The 23,961-nt window shown below is 40.0% G+C and overlaps 1 protein-coding gene across 2 annotated transcripts in view; it reads left to right on the top strand.

Moving 5' to 3' along the window:
- Positions 1–23,961, top strand: part of TNKS (tankyrase) — a 164,185-nt gene that overhangs the window by 49,348 nt on the left and 90,876 nt on the right. For both annotated transcript variants that reach the window (XM_084760366.1, XM_084760365.1), the window contains exon 3: positions 14,024–14,119. In XM_084760366.1, the coding sequence (XP_084616492.1) occupies positions 14,024–14,119 (96 nt within the window). The remainder of the gene's footprint in view (positions 1–14,023; positions 14,120–23,961) is intronic.

Here is a 23,961-nt window from a genome sequence, read left to right as displayed (position 1 = left end):
TATGTTTTATAAATATGTTGTTTTGGCAAGCATACTAAAGCAGCATGGATGAAGATAGTTTTTGTTTGAGGAAAAATATCACTGCTCTCTTTATTAAAAACACATAATTGTGAGCTGGAGAGATGACTGGTTAAGAGCACTGGCTGCTTTTTCAGAGGTCCTGGGTTCAATTTCCCAGCAACCACATGGTGGCTTACAACCATCTGTAATGAAATCTCGTGCCCTCTTCTGGCCTGCAGGTGTGCACGCCGGCAAAGCACTACACATAATAAATAAATCTTTTTTTAAAAACACATCTGTAATGAACATTAAAACATTTGTCATAAGTACAGAAAACAGTGGGCTGCTGTATAAAGTAGAAGGTCCTCGTTAGTGAACGCACGACCTGCTGTGTGTGTCAGTCACACCATGTTAGTGAGCGCACGACCTGCTGTGTGTGTCTATCACACCATGTTAGTGAGCGCATGACCTGCTGTGTGTGTCTATCACACCATGTTAGTGAGCGCATGACCTGCTGTGTGTGTCTATCACATCATGCTAGTGAGCACACGACTTGCTGTGTGTGTCTATCACATCATGCTAGTGAGCACACGACCTGCTGTGTGTGTCTATCACATCATGCTATTGAGCGCACGACCTGCTGTGTGTGTCTATCACACCATGCTAGTGAGTGCACGACCTGCTGTGTGTGTCTATCACACCATGCTAGTGAGCGCACGACCTGCTGTGTGTGTCTATCACACCATGCTAGTGAGCGCACGACCTGCTGTGTGTGTCTATCACATCATGCTAGTGAGCGCACGACCTGCTGTGTGTGTCTATCACATCATGCTAGTGAGCGCACGACCTGCTGTGTGTGTCTATCACATCATGCTAGTGAGCGCACGACCTGCTGTGTGTATCTATCACACCATGCTAGTGAGCGCACGACCTGCTGTGTGTATCACACCATGCTAGTGAGCGCACGACCTGCTGTGTGTATCTATCACATCATGCTAGCATCAGTTTTGAACTTTCTTCCCCAACTTGCTTTGGTCATGGCATCTCATCACAGCAATAATAACCCTACCTAGGACAGGCACACTTCTGCTTTTCTTTTTGATGACTTGCTCTGTACTTTATGAAATCTTATTAAAATAACTTCTACTCCTTGTAATAAAATAGCTCTGAGAAAGTTGGCACTCAAATATAAAGTAATAGACTGTTAATAATTTTACTTTACTGTTTTGCTATTTACTTGTGTTTTTTTTTTTAATGTTTTAAACCTAAGAATAGTATAGTAGCTGGCATATAAAACTGTTTGCAGATGTGTTCCACTTTTTATCTGTGTATTAGAGGAGTCTGGGTCTGAAGAGAAAAGAGAGCCTGTCAGTCAGGGTGAGTTCGTTGTTGTAGCAGTACACAGAAATAGTTTCAGGTGTCACAGTCAGGTATCGCTACTGATACCTAGCGGCCTAGGTCAGACTTATTGTTAGACATCTTAGAAGGTATAGGATAGCTCTCTGCTGTTATGTACCTAGAGCCAGACCATTAAGATGAAGTAAGTACTAACTAGTTCCCCAAAGATCCAGGAAACTGAACGCAGCTAAGTGAAAGCTAAATTCAAGTTGTCAGCCCCTCTTGTCCTGTCTACACACAAAAAAGGATGATAGCACTGAAAGAAAGAGGGCCAGGCTCCCAAGTCCAGGGAGCCTGAAGAACCAGGTGAGAGAAAAGCAGAAGGCTCCCATCTCCCTTCCAGTGGAAGTGATGACAGCTTCCCATTCTCTCATGTTCAAGGGGTCAGAAGATGTGTGGTTGACACTCAGATTACCTGCAGTTTCCGTGTTTATCTGTGAGCCCAAGAGGATGCATGCAAAGTAAGCAATATAACAGAGCCATTACCTTACAGATGGAATATCTGCTCTGGGTGTTAGTAGATTCAGAGTAGTGAAACCTCTGTTCTAAGTAGCACTAAGTAGCCAATAGAAATACAATGCTGCACACATGAAGGCAAACTTTTTCTACTAGCCGTATTCAAAAGAAGTAGGTGATATAAATTCACTGATACTTTTCATTAAATACAATATATATGAAGTACTAATTCTGTATGAAATGTTAATAGAACATTTTTTTTTCAATGAGAGTTCTGAAATCTATACTTAAAGCATATATACATACATGGTTTTTGTTTGTTTTTAAAGATAAGGCTTTATTGTATAATTTTGGCAGGCCTGATTATCATTTTGTAGCCTTGACTATTCTCAAACTCAGTGGTAATCCTCCGGCCTCAGCCTCCCAGATGCTGGAATGATTGGTGTGTACCCCCACACCCAGCTTCGTGAGTAATTCTTAGCCTGTATTTAGATTTCACAAAATGTGTTGTGCAGAAAGTCATTTCACATGCTTAAGGTATTACAAGCATGTGAAATACTTGTTGGTAACTGTGCCAAGTTTAAGTTGACCAAAATTAAATGCAACAGTTTGGATCATCAGTCTCTCTAGCACATTTCAGGAATGCTGGTCATGTGAGCTGGAGGCAACCATATGGGATAGCATATCTCAAGAATATTGGGAAGTTGCTTTATGAGTAAAGTGACCAAGCGAAAACCTACCCATTAGTTTAAAACTCTTTCTGGAAACCCAGCCTAGCTTCCTACTCACTATATTAGAATATTTGCCCTTTCACCTCCATTTTGGAAGAGCTTTAAAGTGGGTCAGATTAGGCTCTGCATTGTGCAGAGTTCCTCCATTCTCAGGTTCCTGCAAAGGGTGTTAATTAAGATGAAAGCAGCTTACTTTACCCATTGAATGTTGCTAATCACTCAGTGCAGAAGACACCATTGAGCATCAAAGAAGTGTTTATCTTACGTTCTCCAGAGAAGCTTGCATATTAATGAACATGAGTATGTTGAGAGAGCAGAGCTGATTACTTCTCTTGGTCCTCAAATTTAATCTGGTATACACAGTGTTTATCTCCTGTGACTAAAGAATTTAAATCAGCAAAATGCCTCAGTGGCTAAAGGCTCTTGCTGCCAAGTCTGACAACCCAAATTTATCTCCAAAACCCCCATGGAAGAAAGAATTGCCCTCGAACCTCCACAAGCATTCGGCCATGGCACGTGCACATTCGCAAACACAAAGCACATACACAGACAAATAAATGATAAACATTAATAAAAGTGAATGGTTTGTGTAGCTGTCGGAACAATGATACAGAAGAGAAGATCTATATTAAGGTGGGCTGACAGAAATTACTTAAATGTAGTTTATATTCTGTTCATTTGTCAGCTTTGCATGGTTTCTGGTGAGTTGTCAGCTACTTTGTAGGCATTGTTCCTGAGGTCTGTGTGACAGTTCTTGGTTTTCCACATGATAAATGCATTTATCATTTGGAGACTTCTTGAATGCACCAGTTGCTTCTGTTGGTGATCAGACATTAGCTGACATTAGGGTTTGTGTTTGGTTTGGTTTTGCTTTAGGTGGTTCATAGCACAGTAGAACTTGTGAGTCTGTCCGAGTCCACTCGGTTAGCTTCTTTCCCCTGTTGTGTCCATTTTTTCATTTCAATAATTTTCAAGTGTTTCTAATCTAGTTGAACTCTCAGAAGGCATAAGTTTATTGAATATAAATAAAAGCAACATTCATTCTTAGTGTAATAAAATGAATATTTTAAGTACATACATGTTGTTGTTGTTGTTGTAGTGACAAACAATAACACCAGAGGTAGTTTCACATCTGGAACTACCACTATGATCAAAATGAATATTTTCACTACTCAAGGAAGTTTTTGGTACTTTTCCCTTTCTTCTCACCATTTCTTTTCAATAATTGATGTATTTTTTCTATTGATCTATATTTGAAATTATAAATTACTTTTCTGTTCCAGCATAATTTGTTGAATAGACCATTTTTCCAGAAGTGCATCATTGTCTATTGTGAATTACTCTTCTACTGCTGTGAAGACACCGTGACCAAGGCAGCTGACAGAAGAAAGTATTTAATTGGGAGCTTGTTTACAGCTTCAGAAGGTTAGACCGTTAGCATCATGGCTGGGAGTGTGTCAGCAGGCAGGCAAGCAAGCATGTGCAAATGGCACTGGAGCAGTAGCTGAGAGCTACATCCTAATCACCAGGCAGAGAGAGACAGACAGATAGACAGAAGAAGAGGGAGAAGGGAAGGGGAGAGGAGAGGAGAGGTGGGAAGAGACAGACTGACAGGAGGCTTTGGAGACCGTAAAGCCCCTAGTGACACCCCTACTCCAACAAGACCCCCTCTCCTAGTCCTTCCCAAACAACTCCACTCCCCAGTGACTAAGCATTAAAATATGAGCTTATGCGGACTATTCATTCCATTCAGACTACCATAACCATGTTATCTTTTTTGTTGAAAAATGGATTGACTTTATATATTTGTCTGTTTCTGGGGTGTCTTTGACCTGCTTCTTGTTATTCCAGTGCCATCTGATTACACGTAGCATTAGTACTGAGTCTTGAAGTCAGAGTCCTTTAGCTTTTCAGCTCTGTAATTTCCTGTTTGGGTTTTAGTCTGTATGTTTTCACTTCCTAAAGCATTAGTTCTCTTTAGTTCTTTGAACTTACTTATGCTTATATAATTATTGTCCCTAAATTTTTACTAAATCCTGTCCATCATGGCAGTGAGGTCCAGTGATTCTTCCTGCCTCTTTCAATGAGGTTACTTTGTCCTTTTTCTGTATGTGTATAGCCTGCCTGAAGTTTGGGGAGTTGTTCTGAGTGCTGGCTGTTGATAATTCAGATGTGGGTAAAGTCTGAGGGTTAGGGTTAGGGTAAAGTCCATGGCCCCTCTGCTACTTTGCCTGTGTTCGCTCGAGTATACATCTAGGCTTTCGTTTATTCAAGAGCAGACATTATACCTTTTAGTCTCATTGTAGTTTCAAAATATCCTTCAGCATTTTAGAAAACTTTTATGTTGGGCCAAATATATTGTAGTAAGTCAATACCAAAAACTGTTATGAATTTGTTTAGCAAATAATAGACTGTTACATGGTTTTATGAAAACAAGTTGTGCAAAACAAAAGATGTAGGATGGAATTGTTTTCTACTTATGCAAAGCTGTGTAAGGTAAGATCTGACTTAGATACCTAGATTTTCACACCTGCTTCCGTGTGTAGTCTTTTCTGAAGTGTACGTTTGGTTGAAGTACATGATGAACATTCAGATTTATAGTTTGTGTATTAGTAACCTCTACAAACAACTACAGATAAGTGGTTCTTAATTTCTTTTTGATTCTAGGGTTTGAACTTAGGACCTCACATATTAGGCACACAAGCCTTCCACCACTGAGCTACCCCAGCCTGACCGTGGTGGTTTCTCTCCTCCCTCTCCCTACCCTCCCCCTCTCTCTTTAAATTTAAAACTTTTTAAATATTTATTTTATGTGTATGGGTATTAATGCGCACACACATCACACACACACCCTGGTGCTCATGGGGTCAGAAGAGAGTATCAGATTCTAGTCCATAAGTGCTAGGAATGGTGCTGTCTGCATGAGCAACAACTGCTCTTTATCCGTGAGTGCATCTCAGCAGCACCAGTGGGAGCTCCTAGTTGTTAATGGTTAATTGCAATGTAGAGAATCTGACTCCATATCAAGGAGTTGTTTATTGTGTAACCTTACAATCCACTGGTTATCTTTCACTTTGGAAAATTGCTCTACCTTTGTATGACTTTTGTAATAGTTTCCATTATCTTCAAAGGTATTGGTTGAGTTTGTAAGGTAAAATAACACATTGACATCGTTCATTAATGTAAAAAAGTTTATTTTATACTGTTGTCAGCAGGATGAATATGAATGGAAGTTGATATTCAGAGGGGTAAATATCACAAACCTAGGTTTTTTTTCCCTTGATGGTTTGCATCTTGTCACTAGTAGTTAAAAAGTATGTTTGCCCAATACACAAGTTTGAATACATAGTTTTTTTTTTTTTAACCATCTTAGTGAAAATGGCAAAAAGTGGTTAGTTCAGCTTAAGCACGTTTTCCCCCCAAAGCCAAATGCTTCTTTCTTGAAACAACCAGTATACATTGATTTGCAGTACATAGTGTCTACTTTCCAATTCCTTAAATACTATTTTAAAAATTAATCTATGAATAAAGATTTAACAAAATTACTAATTTTTGCGTCTTTGTTAAGAACTTTAAAAGTGCTTGTCCCTTTGATCCTAAGTAAGGGAGAGTTTGTGATCATTGGTATGCTTTGGTGACTTACCTCATCATGTGCTGACTTACCAGGTGCCTCCTTCATTGTACTAGTGCAGGTGGTAGTACAGTGAACTAAAGAAATCATATTTTAATTAAGAAAGGGGGCTGGAGAGATGGCTCAGTGGTTAAGAACACTGGCTGCTCTTCCAGAGGTCCTGAGTTCAATTCCCAGTAACCACATGGTGGCTCACAACCATCTGTAATGGGTTCTGATGCTCTCTTCTGGTGTGTGTGGAAGACAACACTCATGTACATAAATAACTCTTTTTTTAATCATTAAAAAAAGAAAAGAATTTTGACCTTGTAGACACACCCTCCCCAACCTGGCCTAGACAGTCACTCAGCTGCTTTGGTAGCTGTAGCAGGTGTGTTGTGGAGATGTGGCACCTTGTACTCTCTGCAGGCCAGGAACATTTCTCTCAGCGCTCCTCTCCTCTGACATATTCTAGCCTGTTTTTGAGCCTCAGGTGCCCTAGGTCTGGTTCACACCCACATTTCCTCATCCTGAGGCACAAGCCTCTCATGATATGGGGAGGATATTCTTTATAGTTACTAATTTGGGGTGGGTTCTGGGCTTTGCTTGCTGCTGTTTTGCTCCATGAGACCTAGGAAAGACAGTTTTTATCTTCCTGAGTCAGTACTTGACTTCAGAACAGTGCACCCCCCTTGAATCCTACTCTGGGTCCCCTTTGCCTTCAAGTTCCCTCCATTAATTCTTGGGCTGTGTCAGGAGCTACTGGATCACTTGAAGTTGCATTTAGTTTTTTGTTTTAAAATCTCATTACTTTCATTGCTTACCACCAAGTGAGTTAGCCATTGCTCAAAATTGAAAATGCCTAGCCCTTAATTCTAATTTAAATTCAACAAGCCACATTATTATATACATTAGCAGTCGTTACTTGAATTCTTATGTTTACTGCTAGTGATATATCAACTCTTGATGGCTTTAAAAAAAAAAACCCTAACATAATACTGATACTCAGTCTTCCCACCAGCTTCACTATTTTTAATGCCTTAGTAAGTAAAACAACTTGAATGAATTTTTTTTTGTTTTCATAGTTTTTAATGGTATAATTTATGCTATCATAAAAAATGAATGCTATTGTATAACATTACACTATTATATATGCACTTATGCTGAGGAAACTATGGCTATATATAATCAAGGATGTATTGTATATTTCAGTTAAAAAAGAAAAAAAAACACCCTTGGCTTCTGTTCCTGTTTTTGTTTGTTTTGAGACAGTCTTACACAGCTCAAGTTGGCCTTGAGCTAACTATAGCCAAGGATGACCTTGAACTTCAGATCTTTTGCCTCTTCTTTCAAAGTGCATCGGTTACAGGCATGTCATTATAGGCTTGGTTTTGTATAATGCTGGGAATCAAACCCAGGGTATTGTGAATGGTAGGTATGCAGTCTGCCAAACGAGCTGTGTTCTTACCCCTCATCACTTAAGTCCCATGATGTAATCAGAGCTCTAAAACTGAAGAGTAATTGTTTAAATTTATTTCTTTAGTATATATTTTACTAAAGAATGAAAAATGTTGTTGCTTAGGGGAATAGCCAACAACAGGAGCTGATGAGATGGCTTAGTGGGTACAGACACTTGTCATCAAGCCTCAGGACCTGAATTTAATCCCTAGGATCCACATGGTGAAGTGATTGCCCTTTTACTTCCATATTGTGTCCCCACACCCAATAAATGTAGTAAAAAAAAAAAGCTAAGGACCAACCACTGCAGTGTATTTAAAAATAAATAAATAACTTAAGGGTTGCAAAGATGGCTCAGAGGGCCTGGGTTCAGTTTCCAGCACCCACGTGGCAGCTCACAGCCATCTGTAACTTCTCAGGTGATCCAGTCTCCTTCTGACATCTGTGAGGCACTGAACACACATGGTGCCCAGACTTAATGCAGGCAAAATATTCATACCCGTTGTGATGGTTTTAACAGGAATGGCTCCCATTGATTCATGTGTGTGAGTGCTTGGCCCAGAAGGAGTGGTACTATTAGGTGTGGCCTTGTTGGAGGAAGTGTGTCACTGTGGGAGTGGGCTTTGAGGTCTCCTGTGGTCAAACTACACCCAGTGTGGCACGCAGTTCCTTTCTGTTGCCTGTGGATCAAGATACAGAACCCTCAGCTCCTTCTCCAGCACCATGTGTGCCTGCGCGCTGCCATGCTTCTCGCCTTGGTGACTATAATGGACTAAATAAGCCTCTGAAGTGTAAGCCAGCCCAGTTAACTCTTCTTCTTTATAAGAGTTGTCATGGCCATAGTGTCTCTTCAAACAATAAAACCCCAGCTAAGACACGTGTAAAATAAAGATAGCATAAATCATTTTTTGTTTTTAAGGGTCCTGTGTGATTCTGTTTTTGAAACTCAGTCTAGCAAATGAACATTTGCATCCCTGAAAAGTAAGCTACTTAATATTTGGAAAACATTGAACATAGATAGAACCAGTTTAAATACTTTCAATGTTACCACAGTGAACAGTTTTAGACTTTAAACTCACATAATTTTAATGAGTTTCAGTTCTTTCTTTCTGCCCCCCGCCCCCATTAGAGGATTTCTTGTAGACCAGGCTGACCTCAGATTTACAGAGATCCACCTGCTTCTGCCTCCCGAGTGCTGGACTAAAAGGCATGTGCCACCACACCCAGATAACTTTTAATGTTTTTAATACTGTTATTTTTACCACTTGAAGCAAAACTTAAACACCTTGTTGATGTTTACTCTAAATGACTTGCTATACTTTTAGCTTGAAAAACTCACATGGTTTCAGTTCTGACTTTTAAAATCACCTAATTCTAAATATGGTTAATACAGTGTAGTCTAAAACACTTTGCGTTTTTCTAGAATTTGGCAAACTGAAGCTTTGCGTTAAGTTTAACTTTCTTTTTAAATTATAAGAATAATATAGGTGCTTAAATTTAATAATGTTGAAATTTAATTTAATAGTGTTGAAAAAATAAATGTGAAAACAATGCTAAAATTGTCTTGTCAGAATCTAAACAGATTCTGTCTAAATAAATAGAAGCTGGATAATAGGAGAATTACAGATGGAGTCATATGGAGTGTTTTTGAGAATTCAGTCCTGCTTGAGTTGTAACTGTCCTATTATGTCAGTGCGGTAGGTTTTCTAGTCCTCCTACTTGGAAAGGAGATAATAAAGTTGATGTCCATCAGTAGAAAAACTGGGAAGAGCAGAGTTGGAGTGGTTTAGGGTTGCATCGTATCTCAGTTGATAAAGATAGTGTACACTCTCTAGAACTTGTGAGGCCAAGGAGGAGGGTCATGAGTTGGAGGCCAAGAGGGCTGGGTAGTGACCATGTCTCACTAAATAAAGCAAATAAAGGAAGGGAAGTTTGAATGGCCATGATACCCACATTCTGGATTATCCATATGCTACTCCACCCCCATATTCAGTGAGGCCTTTGATGTTTGTATTGACCATACAGTATGAATTCCCAATTATATTTTGTGCCATGGTTCCAAACTTGGAAAGTACAGTTTGAGGCATCTGAGCTGAATCTTAAACCCAACCCCTAAAGTACCATTTGGCATTCCTCAGAGCTGCCATTGCCACCTTTGCTTGTGTATATGCCGTTCCTCCCTTATTAGAATGTAGTCCCACATAAAGCCCTGCTAAGAGTACTGTGAAACACCAACAATGACTTTTATAGTCACAACCTGCTCTGCTCCACTGTATATGGAAAGCACATTTCCTTTATGCATTTCCCTGTTGAAGGCCATTCAGGTCATCGCTAATTCAGCTGCTGTGAGAAGGGTCACAGTGAACACTAGTGTGCAAGTGTCTGGTGTGGGGCTTAGGTGGAATCTTTGGGGTAGATACGCAGCAGTGGAATGCCTACCCTGTGTGGTAGGGCTGATTGTTCGCTTTTGGAGGAGCTTGCATTGCATACTGAGGGGTTTGCATTTTAAGATGTACCTTAAATATTCTAAGTAGCTGATGGGTAATGGGTATTGTCAGACTTCAAGCTTGGCCTCTGCATACTTCCATTTTCTAAAATTTTGTCATTTATTCCTCTCAGCAGTGGGAAAGACAAATTTGAACCCCTGTTATTTTAATTGCAGATACACCTAAACCTTATAGGCTTTTTTTTTTTTGACCTATGTCTAATGAACTTGAGATGGTTAAATATTTTCTACTACAGAGTTTGTTAGCAGCAGTTGGTTCAAGAAACAGGTCTTTCCTGTTGTGACATTGTTGTATAGTGGATGTGCCTATGTTCAGGTCCAAGAAAGAGCTAGGAGTGACCACAAAATGGTTCAACGCCCGTGCATTTGAGGCAGAACAGTTGCTACTTTTGAAATCACCTAAAGCAGAATCAAACTGGAACTAAACACTCAGGTTCTCTGGCACAGTAGGAAAGTTACCATAGTTACAACACTCACTGTTAGAGGAATTGAAGAATTAGTTCCCTTTCGACACTTTGCCTCTAACACCAATTACAAATTGCTGAATCAAAGTTGCCATTATGTAATTGTCATATTCTGCTAAGTAAGAATGTTTTCACCTCCATTTAATGCAGGATCTGGTGTTCATTCCCAAGTGTGGAGTACAGCCAGTGTTTTTCTAGCTGTTTCTTTTGTTTTTCTACCCTTTGCACAAGAGCATACAGTAGCTAAGCCACAAGGATTTGCCCCCTTTTGGTTCTTGAGTTTGCCTTGTGATTGAGATGCCTTACAGACCAATCTGGAATTTCCTCCTGGTATTTAAAAAAAAAAAAAAAAGCTTCTGCAAAAGCTGTTCATTTGTTCATCTGTAAAGGAATTTACACATATACAGGGAGCTTATTAGAGTGGCTTACAGACTGTGATCCAGCTAGTCCAGTGATGACTGTTTCTCAAGAACTGTTTCTGTCCAAGAGGCTGACTTGCTCAGCAGCAGGATATATGAACTTGCCAGCGAGAATAAGGACAAGGAGACAAAGAACAAAAGCTTTTTCCCGTGCCCTTTATGAAGGCTGCCGCAGAAGGTTGGCCCAGATTTAGGGTGAGTGCTCTGACCTCAGATGGTCCAGTTTAAGGTGGGTCTTCCTACCTGAAAGGATCCAGTTAATTAAAAGACCCTCACAAGTATTCTCAGCTGCTTGGTTTTTGTAGCTAATTCCAGACGTAGTCATATTGACCACCAGTTATAGCCTTCAGGATGATAAAGTAACAGCAGTTTGATATTTTATTTTTTAACTCTTGAATCCTGTGAAAAAAATGATCGTTTCAGGAATTAAACAATACACAGCAGTCCCCTCCCCACTGTGTACACAGGACATAGGCTAAGAATCAGTGGATGCCTGGAACCTTGGGTATTGCTGAGCCCCTGTGTCTGTACTTTTCCTGTACATATGAACTGTGTTTAGTTCAATCTGGGTATTATGCATCACAGATTAGCAGCAGCATTTAATAATTATTATTATTATACTGTAGTGAAGGTCATTGTGAGTAGCTGGAGGGTTTCATCACCTAGATGTGCAGTAGCATAGCCAGGATGGATTTCTCTCCCCTCCTCACAGCTTCACCGATAGATCTGTCCTTACACAGATCTTAACACACATTTTTCTCTGTGTATAAGTTGAGAACTTTCGTCTATTCATTTGATGCTATGGTAAGCTGCTTTTGACATGTTTGAGTTACCAGCAGCCAGCATCATTACACTTCCTCTTTGAGGCTGTTACTAAGTAAAATAAGGGTTGCTTATTATCATCCCTGTGATGCTGTGCTCGCTCACCTGTTAGCTTACGTGACTACTAGGTGACTAGTGAGTAGGTGGTACATGTAGTGTGAGTACACCGGCCAGAGGGTGCTTCACCTCTTGGATGGATGGAGCAGGTTACTCAGAATGGAGTGTGGTCTGAAACTTACAATTACTTCTGAAATTTTTCATTTAGTATTTTAGACTATGATTGACTGAAGACAGCTGAAACCATTGAGAACTGCAGGTGGTGGGGGGATGACCAGAGAAGGTCTTCAAGAGCTCCCTGCATCTTCTCAGGCGTGGCTAGTTTTAATACTGCAAGTGTTAAATTGCTCCAGATCTAAGGCGAGAGATGTAAATGCTTACCTTCAGACAGCTGCCCACTGTTACACAGCCATAGACTTGATGGCTCATGCATCACAGAAAGAATGGCTTTATAAACAGCATGATCAGTACCTAGTAATACGAAGATCACCTTCCAAATATTCCAAAGAGTGATGGGCTTCAGTGTAGGAGTTAGAATGAATGAAAACCAGAGGATTATCAGCTGTGGTTCAAAGCCTATAACTGAATGTATGTGTGTGTGTGTGTGTGTGTGTGTGTGTGTGTGTGTTGGGGGTGCGGGGGGTATATATCCATATTTGCTTGCTAGGAGTGTGCTTGCATGCATGAAAGTACCTATGTGTGTGGAGGCCAGAGTTTCTACATTGAGTGTTTCCCCTAGTCTCTCTCCGTGGACTGTATGTTTTGGGACAGAGCCTTTCTCACTGAGTCTGGGATACACTGATTTGGCTAGATATTGACCAGCTAGCTTCACTGTCCCGGCTGCCTCCGTGTGGCAGATGAAGGAATGCTGCTGTGCCCACCATTTTCATGGGTGCTGAGGATCAGAACTCAGCTTCTCATGTTTATGTAATAAGCACTTTACCAGCTGAGCCACCATTTCTGCCCTTATGTAAGATATAAGTATCCCTTACCTAAAATGTTTGAGACCAAAGTACTTTGGAGTTCAGACCCACCCCTCCCTGGGATATTGGAATTTTAGCCTGTGTGTAGAGTGAGATGTTTTGAGGTTGGAATCCTGCTCTCGATGTGAGATTCATTTGTGTTTCACATAGATCATGTACAAAACCTGAAAGTGATTTAATGTATACTTGAGTGCTCATCTGTCATGGGGTCAGCTGTGGCCTTTTCTGCTTGTGTGCTTATAAAGGTGCTCAGAAAGATTCACTTTCCTCGTGGCTTTGGATTGCAGGTGTTTGACTGAAGATGCTGTAATATCAGATGGGTAGCAGCACGCCAGTAGTCTTGGGCGGTCTGCTTCTGCTCTTACACAGCTGAGATGTTTACTTGGCATTAGGTGGTCCCATGTTTTATTTTCCTGGCCATTCTGTTATAAGAGGTTCTGGATCTTAAGGGTTCTCTGTAGTTGTTCTTTGTGAAGTAGCTTTGTTACATGCATTTTCCAGGGACTGGATTCCTAGTTGTGAAAGTGTGATGGAAGATCATAATATAGGGCCAGTTTTGTAGCACAACTGCAGGAGCTGGAGGCGCGTGCATTACTGTGTCTGTTAAACTTCTGGAAGTAAGCCAGTGTGCTTCTGGTGAGTCTCGTGTGTGAGCGGTGAGCCACCAACAGCCTTGCACGCTGTTATAACTCTTCTGAGGAGAGGAAGCATTTGGAAACTGAGCAGTGAAACAGCAGCAGCAGCAACAAGCAGTCACAGTGGTAGTAAAGCTCGGGCAGTTTCAGCTAGCACATCTCACAGCAAGTCAGTGAGCAAGCACACGGCTCCCATCCTGCTGCCTCGGGGAGCAAAGCAGGACTGTCCAGGGCCAGCTTCTGCTTTCATGTTTATGATGTCAAGTCATGTGATAACACTGTACCATAAGTTGCCAACTTTGCTTTACTCTAGAGAAGATCCTTTGCTGCAGTACTTCTTTTTCCTTTTTCTTTCTTTCTTTTCTTGAAAGAGAAAAAAATCGTGCAATGTATGTTTATGCCTACACCATGCCGAGGCGACACTTACCAGTAAATAATCTCTGTATCCCCGAGGTAAGATATTGTTTCTGCTTTCCCTGCACAGTGCTGCTGCAGCACGGAGCGGATCCAAACATTCGGAACACTGATGGGAAATCAGCTCTGGACCTGGCAGATCCTTCAGCAAAAGCTGTCCTCACAGGTAAGGAAACAGCTAGCAGACTGTTTGCTTTCAAAAGATTTTCATGCACTGAATATTTTTCTACTAATGAAGCTAAGAAAATACTAAACACCTTATTAATTGGATATCTATCTTGTTAATTGTGCTTAGCGTGTGTGTGTGTGTGTGTGTGTGTGTGTGTGTGTGTGTGTGTACACTGTGCATAGGACTGAGAATTACAGCATTAAATCATAATGCTATTCATATTTTGTCAGTTTCATGGCTTACATCACTGTTTTCCTCTACCTCCTCTTCTCTGCTGGCTTTTTAAGCCCTTCACTGTTGAGCAGACAAGGGCATTTGTGTTACTGTAAAAGTAGTTTCCATTGGAAAGACAACCTGCTGCCGTATCACTGGGGTTGATAGTTAAATACTCTGATGCTCTCCTAGTCTACTTTTATATGTTTTATCACATCTTTTCACTTTTTACCACGATAGCCAAGTTTTTTGAACTGGGGCAATAGATTGTCTTTTTACTTCTAGTAATGCAGATTTGGAGTTTATTAATTTTATTAAAGTGAGTGCCAAGACCCATGACAAAGGCGATGCTGGGGTAGACAGCCCCCTTGTCACTGGCTGAATGGTTGTTTTAACGGCTAGATCTTGAGCGGCTGCTGTCATTGATCTTCATTCTCAGAATGCTGCATCGGATCTATTTTTGTTTTTATTCTCAGCGTCTGAGCTCTGCGCCTTTGCCCTCCTTTACTTAACTGACCTTTGTTATTTGGAGCCTCTTTGTCACTGCAGTGCTAACAGTATTGTTTTAGGTTGTATGGACTAAGTGACTCTTAACTACCTTTTAAATGTGCTGTGTTTGACAAGATAGATCTATGTTCTTGCTGTGCACTCTTAATAGAGATGTAAGATGAATGGCAGGCATTTATGTATAGAAAGCTTTAAAATATATGGAATTTTTGCTTAATTGCTCTGCATGGAAAGACAACTTCCCACTGTGTTAAAATTAATATAATCACTGCTAAATCAGAGTAATCTGATTTCTCTTGATTAATTAAAGATTAAATAAGTTGCTACACTAGGATAGCATATACCAGAGGACTAAAGCTGTTTAAATTAGTGTAGATATAGCTAATATAAACACCCAGTTTTAAATGATGAAATCAGGCCTACCTGATTTGTCTCCAGCCTGCCTGGGTCCTGAAGCCTCCAGCCTCTTATTAAAGAGCCATGCACAACAGTATAGCCACTTTTCATGGTCTCTGACCGGAGAAGAACTACAGTACCAACAGCTCCACTCAGTGAAGCTGCTACAGTACGGGACAAGTGCCAGCAAGACTGTATTTCCGAGCGTCCTCCTCCCGACCTTTCCTTTTCTCCATCTCTCTGCCTGCCTGCTCATTTATTAGGTGCATTTAATGCACCATTGCCTTTAGGACTACGTGGCTTCCTTTTAACAGACATACGTTTAGATATAAGCTTTAAGCCATAAGAGGCCACCTCCTAATGGCAGCTCAGGTCAGAGATCATTTTAGGGTAGAGCGCCGGCATACTTGCTCGCAGACACTGGAGTAGCCCAGAGGGCAGACAGCACATCTCAAGTTGGTTTGGGCACTGTCTAGCATTGTACTTTAACTCTAATAGGGAGAATCGACATTTTTCTCAGTAACGAAACTGCTACAGATATTGTTCCTTTTTTGAGACAACTTTTCTTTCAGTTGTTTTAAAAAAGTCTAAAGTAGAAGTTTTCTTGGAAATAAAACTATTCTACTCACACATTCATGCTATATAATATACATCACGGAAATACTCGGGTGAGCTGTTTCAGCCTGATTTTCTGCCTGTACAGGCTTGTTACTAAGGAATTCTTTTGTATTTGTTTTGGGTTTTGGTTTTTCAAGACAAGGTTTCTCTATGTAGCTAAAATGGGGTTGTAGAGTGCTTGCCTACAGTGCACAGAGCCTGGGCACACAGGCTACACCTGCAGCCCTAACCCTTGGAAGGTGAAGGGGGCTCTTGAAAGCTGTTAGACTCACCTAAGTGAGTCTCATTCTTATTCCAGATGAGTTGTAGCACCATTACATAACTTGAGGGTGATTTTTCTTTCATTTCTCTGTGGGTATTTAGGTGCTGAAAATCTTTCTGATAGTCTATCATGTATGTTACGAGTTTGACACATTAACCAAACAATATGCAGGTACAACTTAAAGCAAATTAACAGAGTAAAGCTCTTTTTAGAGCAGTATAAAGTATGTGTTGGATTTTGTTTTATACATAAAGACTGCTATGCAAAGCAAGCATAGACTATCTGGCAGTTGAACTCTACCACACAATCTTTGCTTTGGAGAATGCCATTAGGCATTTGGAAGAGATGACTAATTAGAAAGACTGGTTCGACTATTTGCTGAACTATTTGAGTGAGTGGTATATTTATAGAAGAGTTTTGGGTTTCAGCTTTTGTTATTTACCTGTCTTCTTGTTAATCAGCGGGAGGACTTGGAGCCAGTACAGGTTTGTTTGTTGTGTTGGTTTTTAGAACAAAAGTATAAAATGTCAAAGTTTATGTAAAATTTGAATAATATTTAAATACTGAACAAGATATTTGATGTGTTATATTTATGGATTTTTGAAAGTAACGTTTTGGAATTTTTCTCTTTATAAAAAATATACTTGGAAATAGAGAGGAATAAGGAAAGCACAAAAGCTGGGCCGGGTGGTGCACACCTTTGATTGCAGTACTGTGGAGGCAGAGGCAGGCAGGTATCTGAGTTTGAGGTCATCCTGGTCTGTGGAGTGAGTTGTAGGACAGCGAAGGCTACACAAAGAAGAAACTCTCTCTCAAAAAACCAAAAAGAAAAGAAAAGCACATACAAGGAAAGATCATAATTCTCCCTTAGAGATGTCACTGATGGACTTTCTCATAGCCACTTCTTTTCTGCTAATATTTAACAACGTGTGTTATGTAGTGCTGAATAAAATATGCACATATACATGTGTTTGTGTTTTGCTAATAATTGATAGTCGTACATACCATGCAGTATTTGATTTAGTGGCATGGATAATTTCAGGAGACTATAAGTAGTCTTCCACATTGGCTTTTAACTTTGCATGGACACACATTAGTTCCCTTCTCTCTCTCTCTCTCTCTCTCTCTCTCTCTCTCTCTCTCTCTCTCTCTCTCTCTCAAGAAAGTCTTATGTATCCCAGGTTGGCTTTTAAAGACCCCCCCAAAAAGAAAGAAAGAAAGAAAGAAAAGTGCATGCAGGTTGATATCATTGGTCATTTAAAATAGCTTTTGTTCAATTCTACCTTTCCATTTTGTTCAGATAAAAGACATGTAATTTCTGTGTTTGAAATATTTTCTTATGGTTTGTAATATTTCTGTACATTGTGATATTTTAAGTTTTCCCCCCCTTTTATTTTCCACAGTTGTATTTTTAAATGTTTTGGTTCTGTTATTGGAATCAGGCTACTAAGAATCTATGTATATATTTGAACTAATACCATCCTAATAACAGTTATACTTTCAACTTGATTTTTTACTCCATTATGTAGTTTGAGATAAATAAATTTTTGAAATTGGACATTGCGGAAAAAAAAGAAAGTCTTATGTGTTCCAGGTTAGCTTTGAACTTGGTGTTTAGCCTAGCTTCTGGACCTTCTCCCTGCAAGGGTTAAGATTACAGGTATATATGCCCGTGTGCCCAGGCTTTGTACATAGTAAGCAAGCACTCTACCAAACCCCGTTTTTAGCTTTTATTCATCTTTGTGACTTTGAGGTCATCAGTTTCACCAAAATTGTGCTTCTTTACCGTATTTAGGCTTAGCACATAAAAAATGGGTGTTTCTGTTCTTGACTTTGGTGCGTTTGAAGACTTGTTTGTATTGCATGTGATGTAATTATGGGAACGCTTAATGTGTATTTAAAAATTGTTGCTAGCCTAGCAGTTGTGGTACACACCTTTAATCCCATCACTTAGAAAGCAGAGGCAGGTGGATCTTTGTGAATCTGCAGCCAGCCTGGTCTACAGAGCAAGTTCTAGGACAGCCGGGGCTATACAAACCCTGTCTGTAAAAAAAATAAAATTAAATTAAAAAAGAAAGAAAGAAAAAGAAAAAGCATTGGGTTTTTTTGCTTGTTTGTTTTGTTTTGTTTTGGTCTTTTGAGACAGGGTCTGTCCTGAACTCGATTTGTAGTCTAGGCTAGCCTCGAACTCACATCGATCCAGCTGTCTCCCGAGTACTGGGATTAAAGGTGTACACCGTTTTTTAATGGGACTAAGGATGATTTTTTTTTCCCTATGTAAAGTGAAATATCTGGAGCAAAGCGGAAAGCATAGAGGACGTCAGTGGAACACTGAATCAGGCAGAGGTGAAAACTGATTAAGACTGAGAGTTTGGGAGGGATAGATGACCCAAGAAATGTTTGGTTTTGGCAAGGTCAATGGTAACTAGAATGTGAACTGTGAGAGTTTCTGTGGTCACAAGCTTGGCCTAGGAATTGGCCCTAGTACCTTCCCAGTTGATTTTGGGAAACAAAAATAAGGAAGAAAGATAATTTGCACAAAGGTGCCAGAAAACTAAATAAGCCTTGTTCACACTTATAACTGAAGAATTTGGTAGAGTAAGGCAGGAGAAGGCAAGTTTGAGGTCAGCTGACCTACGTAGAGAGTTCCAGAGTTCTCTGTATTATAGAATAAAAACCCTGTCTCAAAACCCAAAACAACAACAAAACCAAAACCAGGAAGAAACTTGAAGCTGACTGCACATCTAAAGCAGTCCTCATCTCTGGTTGCTGGGCAGCCTTCCAGGACTGCAGAGACATCAGCTATGGCTCATCTGAGACAGTGTTGAGGAGTCTAATGCGGGCCTGAAGAGACACACTGGCTTGGTAAATCAACAAAGTATGTGGGGAATCCTACTCACTGCTTTTCACTGCTTTCTAGGTAAGGGAAATAATTAGTAAGGAATTCAATGGGCTGACTCTGTTCGCTTAGCTTTGACCACTAGGATTTCTCTCAAGGAAAAGTTTCTCATTCTTTAGCACGTTTCATCTACTTTCTTAGTAGTTAGGTCTGTATTTTCAGATTGCTGGAGCACCAGCTCCTCACCACCTTACGCCTTAGCTTGAGGGCCAAATTATCCTTGCCCTCCTATGACAGTGGTCACTTCATGCATCTCTGACTCTGAGTTCCCATCACTGCAGCCAGAAGTAGTGAGTGTCCTGGTCAGATCCTTCTATGGCACGTTCCCATAACCCCTAGATAAAGTCCAAGTTCTGCACCTATGGCCTGTCATAATCTTGCTCCTATCTTGCGTATTTCAGTTTTTAATTTTCTGATCCATATTCACTATAGTTGGATGCTTGCTGTTCCTCACACACACTCTTTCCTGTGTCTAAAGTAAACACGGCTCTAGAATTTTGTGGCTCATCGGTTAGGTATCTGTTCAGATGTCTCACCATCTTGTTCCCAGTTCCACTCGCTAATCTTACTTTATTTGTGGATTTGTTGATACCTGAAATAATGTTTTGTGGGCTTTATTTATAGAATAAAAGATTGAACTCAGGACTTACAGTGTATTAAGTGATTAGATTAAAAATATATGTTTGGGATCTGACTATTGACAACTGAGCAAATAGTATTGACAAAAAAATAATCATTAACTGACATCATAATATTAAAATTTAAAAAATTGTATGTATGGCTGATTTGTCTGCATACATGTCTTTGTACCACATGTGTACCTGGTGCCAGTGGAGGCAAGAAGAGAGCATTGGGTCCTTAAGAGCTAGTGTTACAGATCATTGTGAGCCACAGTGTGGATGCTGGGAATTGAACGTGGGTCCTTTGGAAGAGCGGCAAATTCTCTTAACAGCTGAGCAATAATCATCTCTCTAGCCCTCAAGTCATAGCCTTGGTACATTTCTTTCTAAAAAATTGTTTTTAGTTGCTTACAGTTGGTGCACTGCTTTTCAAACTGTAAGTATATATATTTAAAATGTTCAAGCTATTGATAAATACAAGGCAGGTAAAATAATGTAAGTAAGCCTTATAAGAGTTCTTTTTTTTTTTTTAAAGATTTATTTATTTATTGTATATGAGTGCTTTATCTGCAGAAGAGGGCATCAGATCACATTATAGAGGATTATGAGCCACCTTGTGGTTGCTGGGAATTGAACTCAGGACCTCTGAAAGAGCAGGCGGTGCTCTTAACCACTGAGCCATCTCTCCAGCCCCTATAAGAGTTCATGTTGTTAGGGTTAAAGAGTTCTGTATCATTTTAGATTAGAATTTTGACCATATTGCTAGTTTAAATGGTTCCTTTAGATTTTATTATAGTAAAGCTATTATTAATTTTTGCTTTGTGGAGGGCAGTGTGATATTGGACATTAGAACCCAGGGCCTCATAATGTCAGGCAAGTAATTTACTGTATCCCAGCTCCCACATTTGTTTATGTGGTATATATGGTACCAGAATTTATTAGTGTTTGCTATTATAAGATTACTAGCTCTGTCCTTGACATTTTAATGTTGATACAATTATAGATGCACATGCAAATGTAGCAAGTAGTACACAGAGACCTCCCTGTACTCTTTACAGCTCTCCCTAGCGGTTTTATCTTGTAAACTTGTACTAAATCCCACAAGGAGATTTATAGTCTGTCAGTATATAGAACACTTACACAATAGGGGAGTTCGTTGTTTTCTAGCACCTCTATGTACTGTTAACTGGGGAAGTCTGAAACCAGTTAGAAGCATTTCCTTTGCTGTGCACAACCCCCCCCCCCCCGTTCTTTAAGAAGATTATTAAACAAATGTATATATATGTTTTTTCCCCCCCTTCCTCCTTCCCCTTTTTTGTTAGAACAAACTTCTAACCATTTGGGCCTGGTGCTTTGTTACCTTAATTGTTTAATGTAGCTAGGACAATCAAGCTATGTATTTCTCCTTGTGTGATTTCTTGTAATTTGTCTTTCAAAGAATTGCTGAGTATCATCTAAGTAAACTCTCAAGTGTGTTTATAGAATTCTTTAGAGTTTTCCTGTGTCTTATATGTTGTTGTCCTTCCTACACTCAGTAATGATAGTCTCTGTTTCTTGATGTTTGTCATTGTAGTTTATGTTTGTCAATTTTATTGATATTTTAAGAAGAACTCATTAGTTTCATCTGTTTTCTTGTTTTGACATTATTTTTTTTCTTTTTTCTACATTGAGCCTGTTTTGCTTTTCTTAGGTGTTCTTTTAGAATTAATTTAATTTCTCCATAATCCACTGACTACTTACTGATGTTCTCCAGCTCTTAAATACTTAAAGGTTCTTGTTGATTTTACATTCATTTGAATTCTGGGAAAATGCTGTTTTCTTTTTCTTTCTTTCTTTCTCTCTCTCTCTCTCTCTCTCTCTCTCTCTCTCTCTCTCTCTCTCTCTCTCTCTCTCTTTTGGTTTGGTTACGTTTTATGGTCCATAGTATGTTCTGTACTAGTGTATGTTCTGTGAGTAAAATAAAAGAATATGAAATCGATAAACATATTCTAATGTGCTTTGTGTCCTGATTGACTTTTCTCTCTAGTTTAATCAATTAAGAGAGTGGTAGTAAAAGTTTAGCTAAAAGTGGAAATTTGTGCCTCCTTTTACGTTCTGTCAGAGTTTGCTTCAAATGTATTGTGGCTTCGTTGTCTGGCGCATGCATATTTAAGATAGCATGTTTCTTAGTGAGTTGGCCCTGTTTCATTATGTCAGCACTGCCTCTGATCATTTTCTTTACTCTAAATTCTACTTAACTGATGCTAATATAGTCTCTTGTGCTTTGAAAACATTTGCAAAGTATTTACTTGTCTACTCACTTTTAACCTGCCAATATCATTATACTGGAATTAATTTCTTTCACAAAAATTAATTGTGCAGCATTTTATCTTCTTTTCTGCCAGTTTCTGTTATTTTAATTTTAATTGGTATATTTAGATTACCCCATGGCCTATGGTAGATTTCTGCCTCCTAGAACTTTAGTGTAATATATTTATGTTTTAAGCTGTCAAGATTATGGTAATTTGTTAGGGTAGCAATAAGAAACCATAGAATATTGATTCTATCTTTTATTCGATTTATAGTGTTCTTACTGTAGCAAATGATTTTCTATTGACACTATACATTTTGTTTGTGGCATGAGATGGTACCTTAATTTTACTCTGCTCTGGGAAAAGAACTGCACTAGGCTCCTACCAGGTCAGTTGCCCAAAGCAGAGCGAGTGGACATTTGCCTCCTTTCCAGACTGTTATTGATAATGTTGTGGCTGGATAGTATTGTTTCTCATTACATTTATCTATGTGGCCTCCACTGATATCACGGTTTTTGGTGGCAGCCCCATTACTGTTAATGATTCTTTGCAGGGCCAATGAGAAAATGCAGGAACATGTTACTGTTACTGGGCAGGGTGTGGAAGTCTGTAGTCAGCTTTGGTGTGATCCTAGGAGGCATCAAAGTTTAGGCTCCTGGCTTTCTAATTAAAGCCTGGGGCAAGTGCATATTTGTGGTCCTCACTAGCTCATTGTTGTCATAGGTAGGATGGATGGGCTACATGCATGGAGGGTGTTCAGATGTGGGTATTACTACATGCGTGGAGGGTGTTCAGATGTGGGTATTACTACATGCGTGGAGGGTGTTCAGATGTGGGTATTACTACATGCATGGAGGGTGTTCAGATGTGGGTATTACTACATGTGTGGAGGGTGTTCACATGTGGGTATTACTACATGTGTGGAGGGTGTTCACATGTGGGTATTACTACATGTGTGGAGGGTGTTCACATGTGGGTATTACTACATGTGTGGAGGGTGTTCACATGTGGGTATTACTACATGTGTGGAGGGTGTTCACATGTGGGTATTACTACATGTGTGGAGGGTGTTCAGATGTGGGTATTACTACATGTGTGGAGGGTGTTCAGATGTGGGTATTACTACATGTGTGGAGGGTGTTCATGTGGGTATTACTACATGTGTGGAGGGTGTTCATGTGGGTATTACTACATGTGTGGAGGGTGTTCACATGTGGGTATTACTACATGTGTGGAGGGTGTTCACATGTGGGTATTACTACATGCGTGGAGGGTGTTCATGTGGGTATTACTACATGCGTGGAGGGTGTTCATGTGGGTATTACTACATGTGTGGAGGGTGTTCATGTGGGTATTACTACATGCGTGGAGGGTGTTCAGATGTGGGTATTACTACATGTGTGGAGGGTGTTCAGATGTGGGTATTACTACATGTGTGGAGGGTGTTCACATGTGGGTATTACTACATGTGTGGAGGGTGTTCATGTGGGTATTACTACATGTGTGGAGGGTGTTCACATGTGGGTATTACTACATGTGTGGAGGGTGTTCATGTGGATATTACTACATGTGTGGAGGGTGTTCAGATGTGGGTATTACTACATGTGTGGAGGGTGTTCAGATGTGGGTATTACTACATGTGTGGAGGGTGTTCACATGTGGGTATTACTACATGTGTGGAGGGTGTTCAGATGTGGGTATTACTACATGTGTGGAGGGTGTTCAGATGTGGGTATTACTACATGTGTGGAGGGTGTTCAGATGTGGGTATTACTACATGTGTGGAGGGTGTTCACATGTGGGTATTACTACATGTGTGGAGGGTGTTCACATGTGGGTATTACTACATGTGTGGAGGGTGTTCACATGTGGGTATTACTACATGTGTGGAGGGTGTTCACATGTGGGTATTACTACATGTGTGGAGGGTGTTCACATGTGGGTATTACTACATGTGTGGAGGGTGTTCACATGTGGGTATTACTACATGTGTGGAGGGTGTTCACATGTGGGTATTACTACATGTGTGGAGG

The sequence above is a fragment of the Acomys minous genome (genome assembly GCF_964271855.1).
Source record: "Acomys minous genome assembly, chromosome: 15".
NCBI lineage: Eukaryota > Metazoa > Chordata > Mammalia > Rodentia > Muridae > Acomys > Acomys minous.
This window is presented reverse-complemented; position numbering and strand designations above follow the sequence as displayed.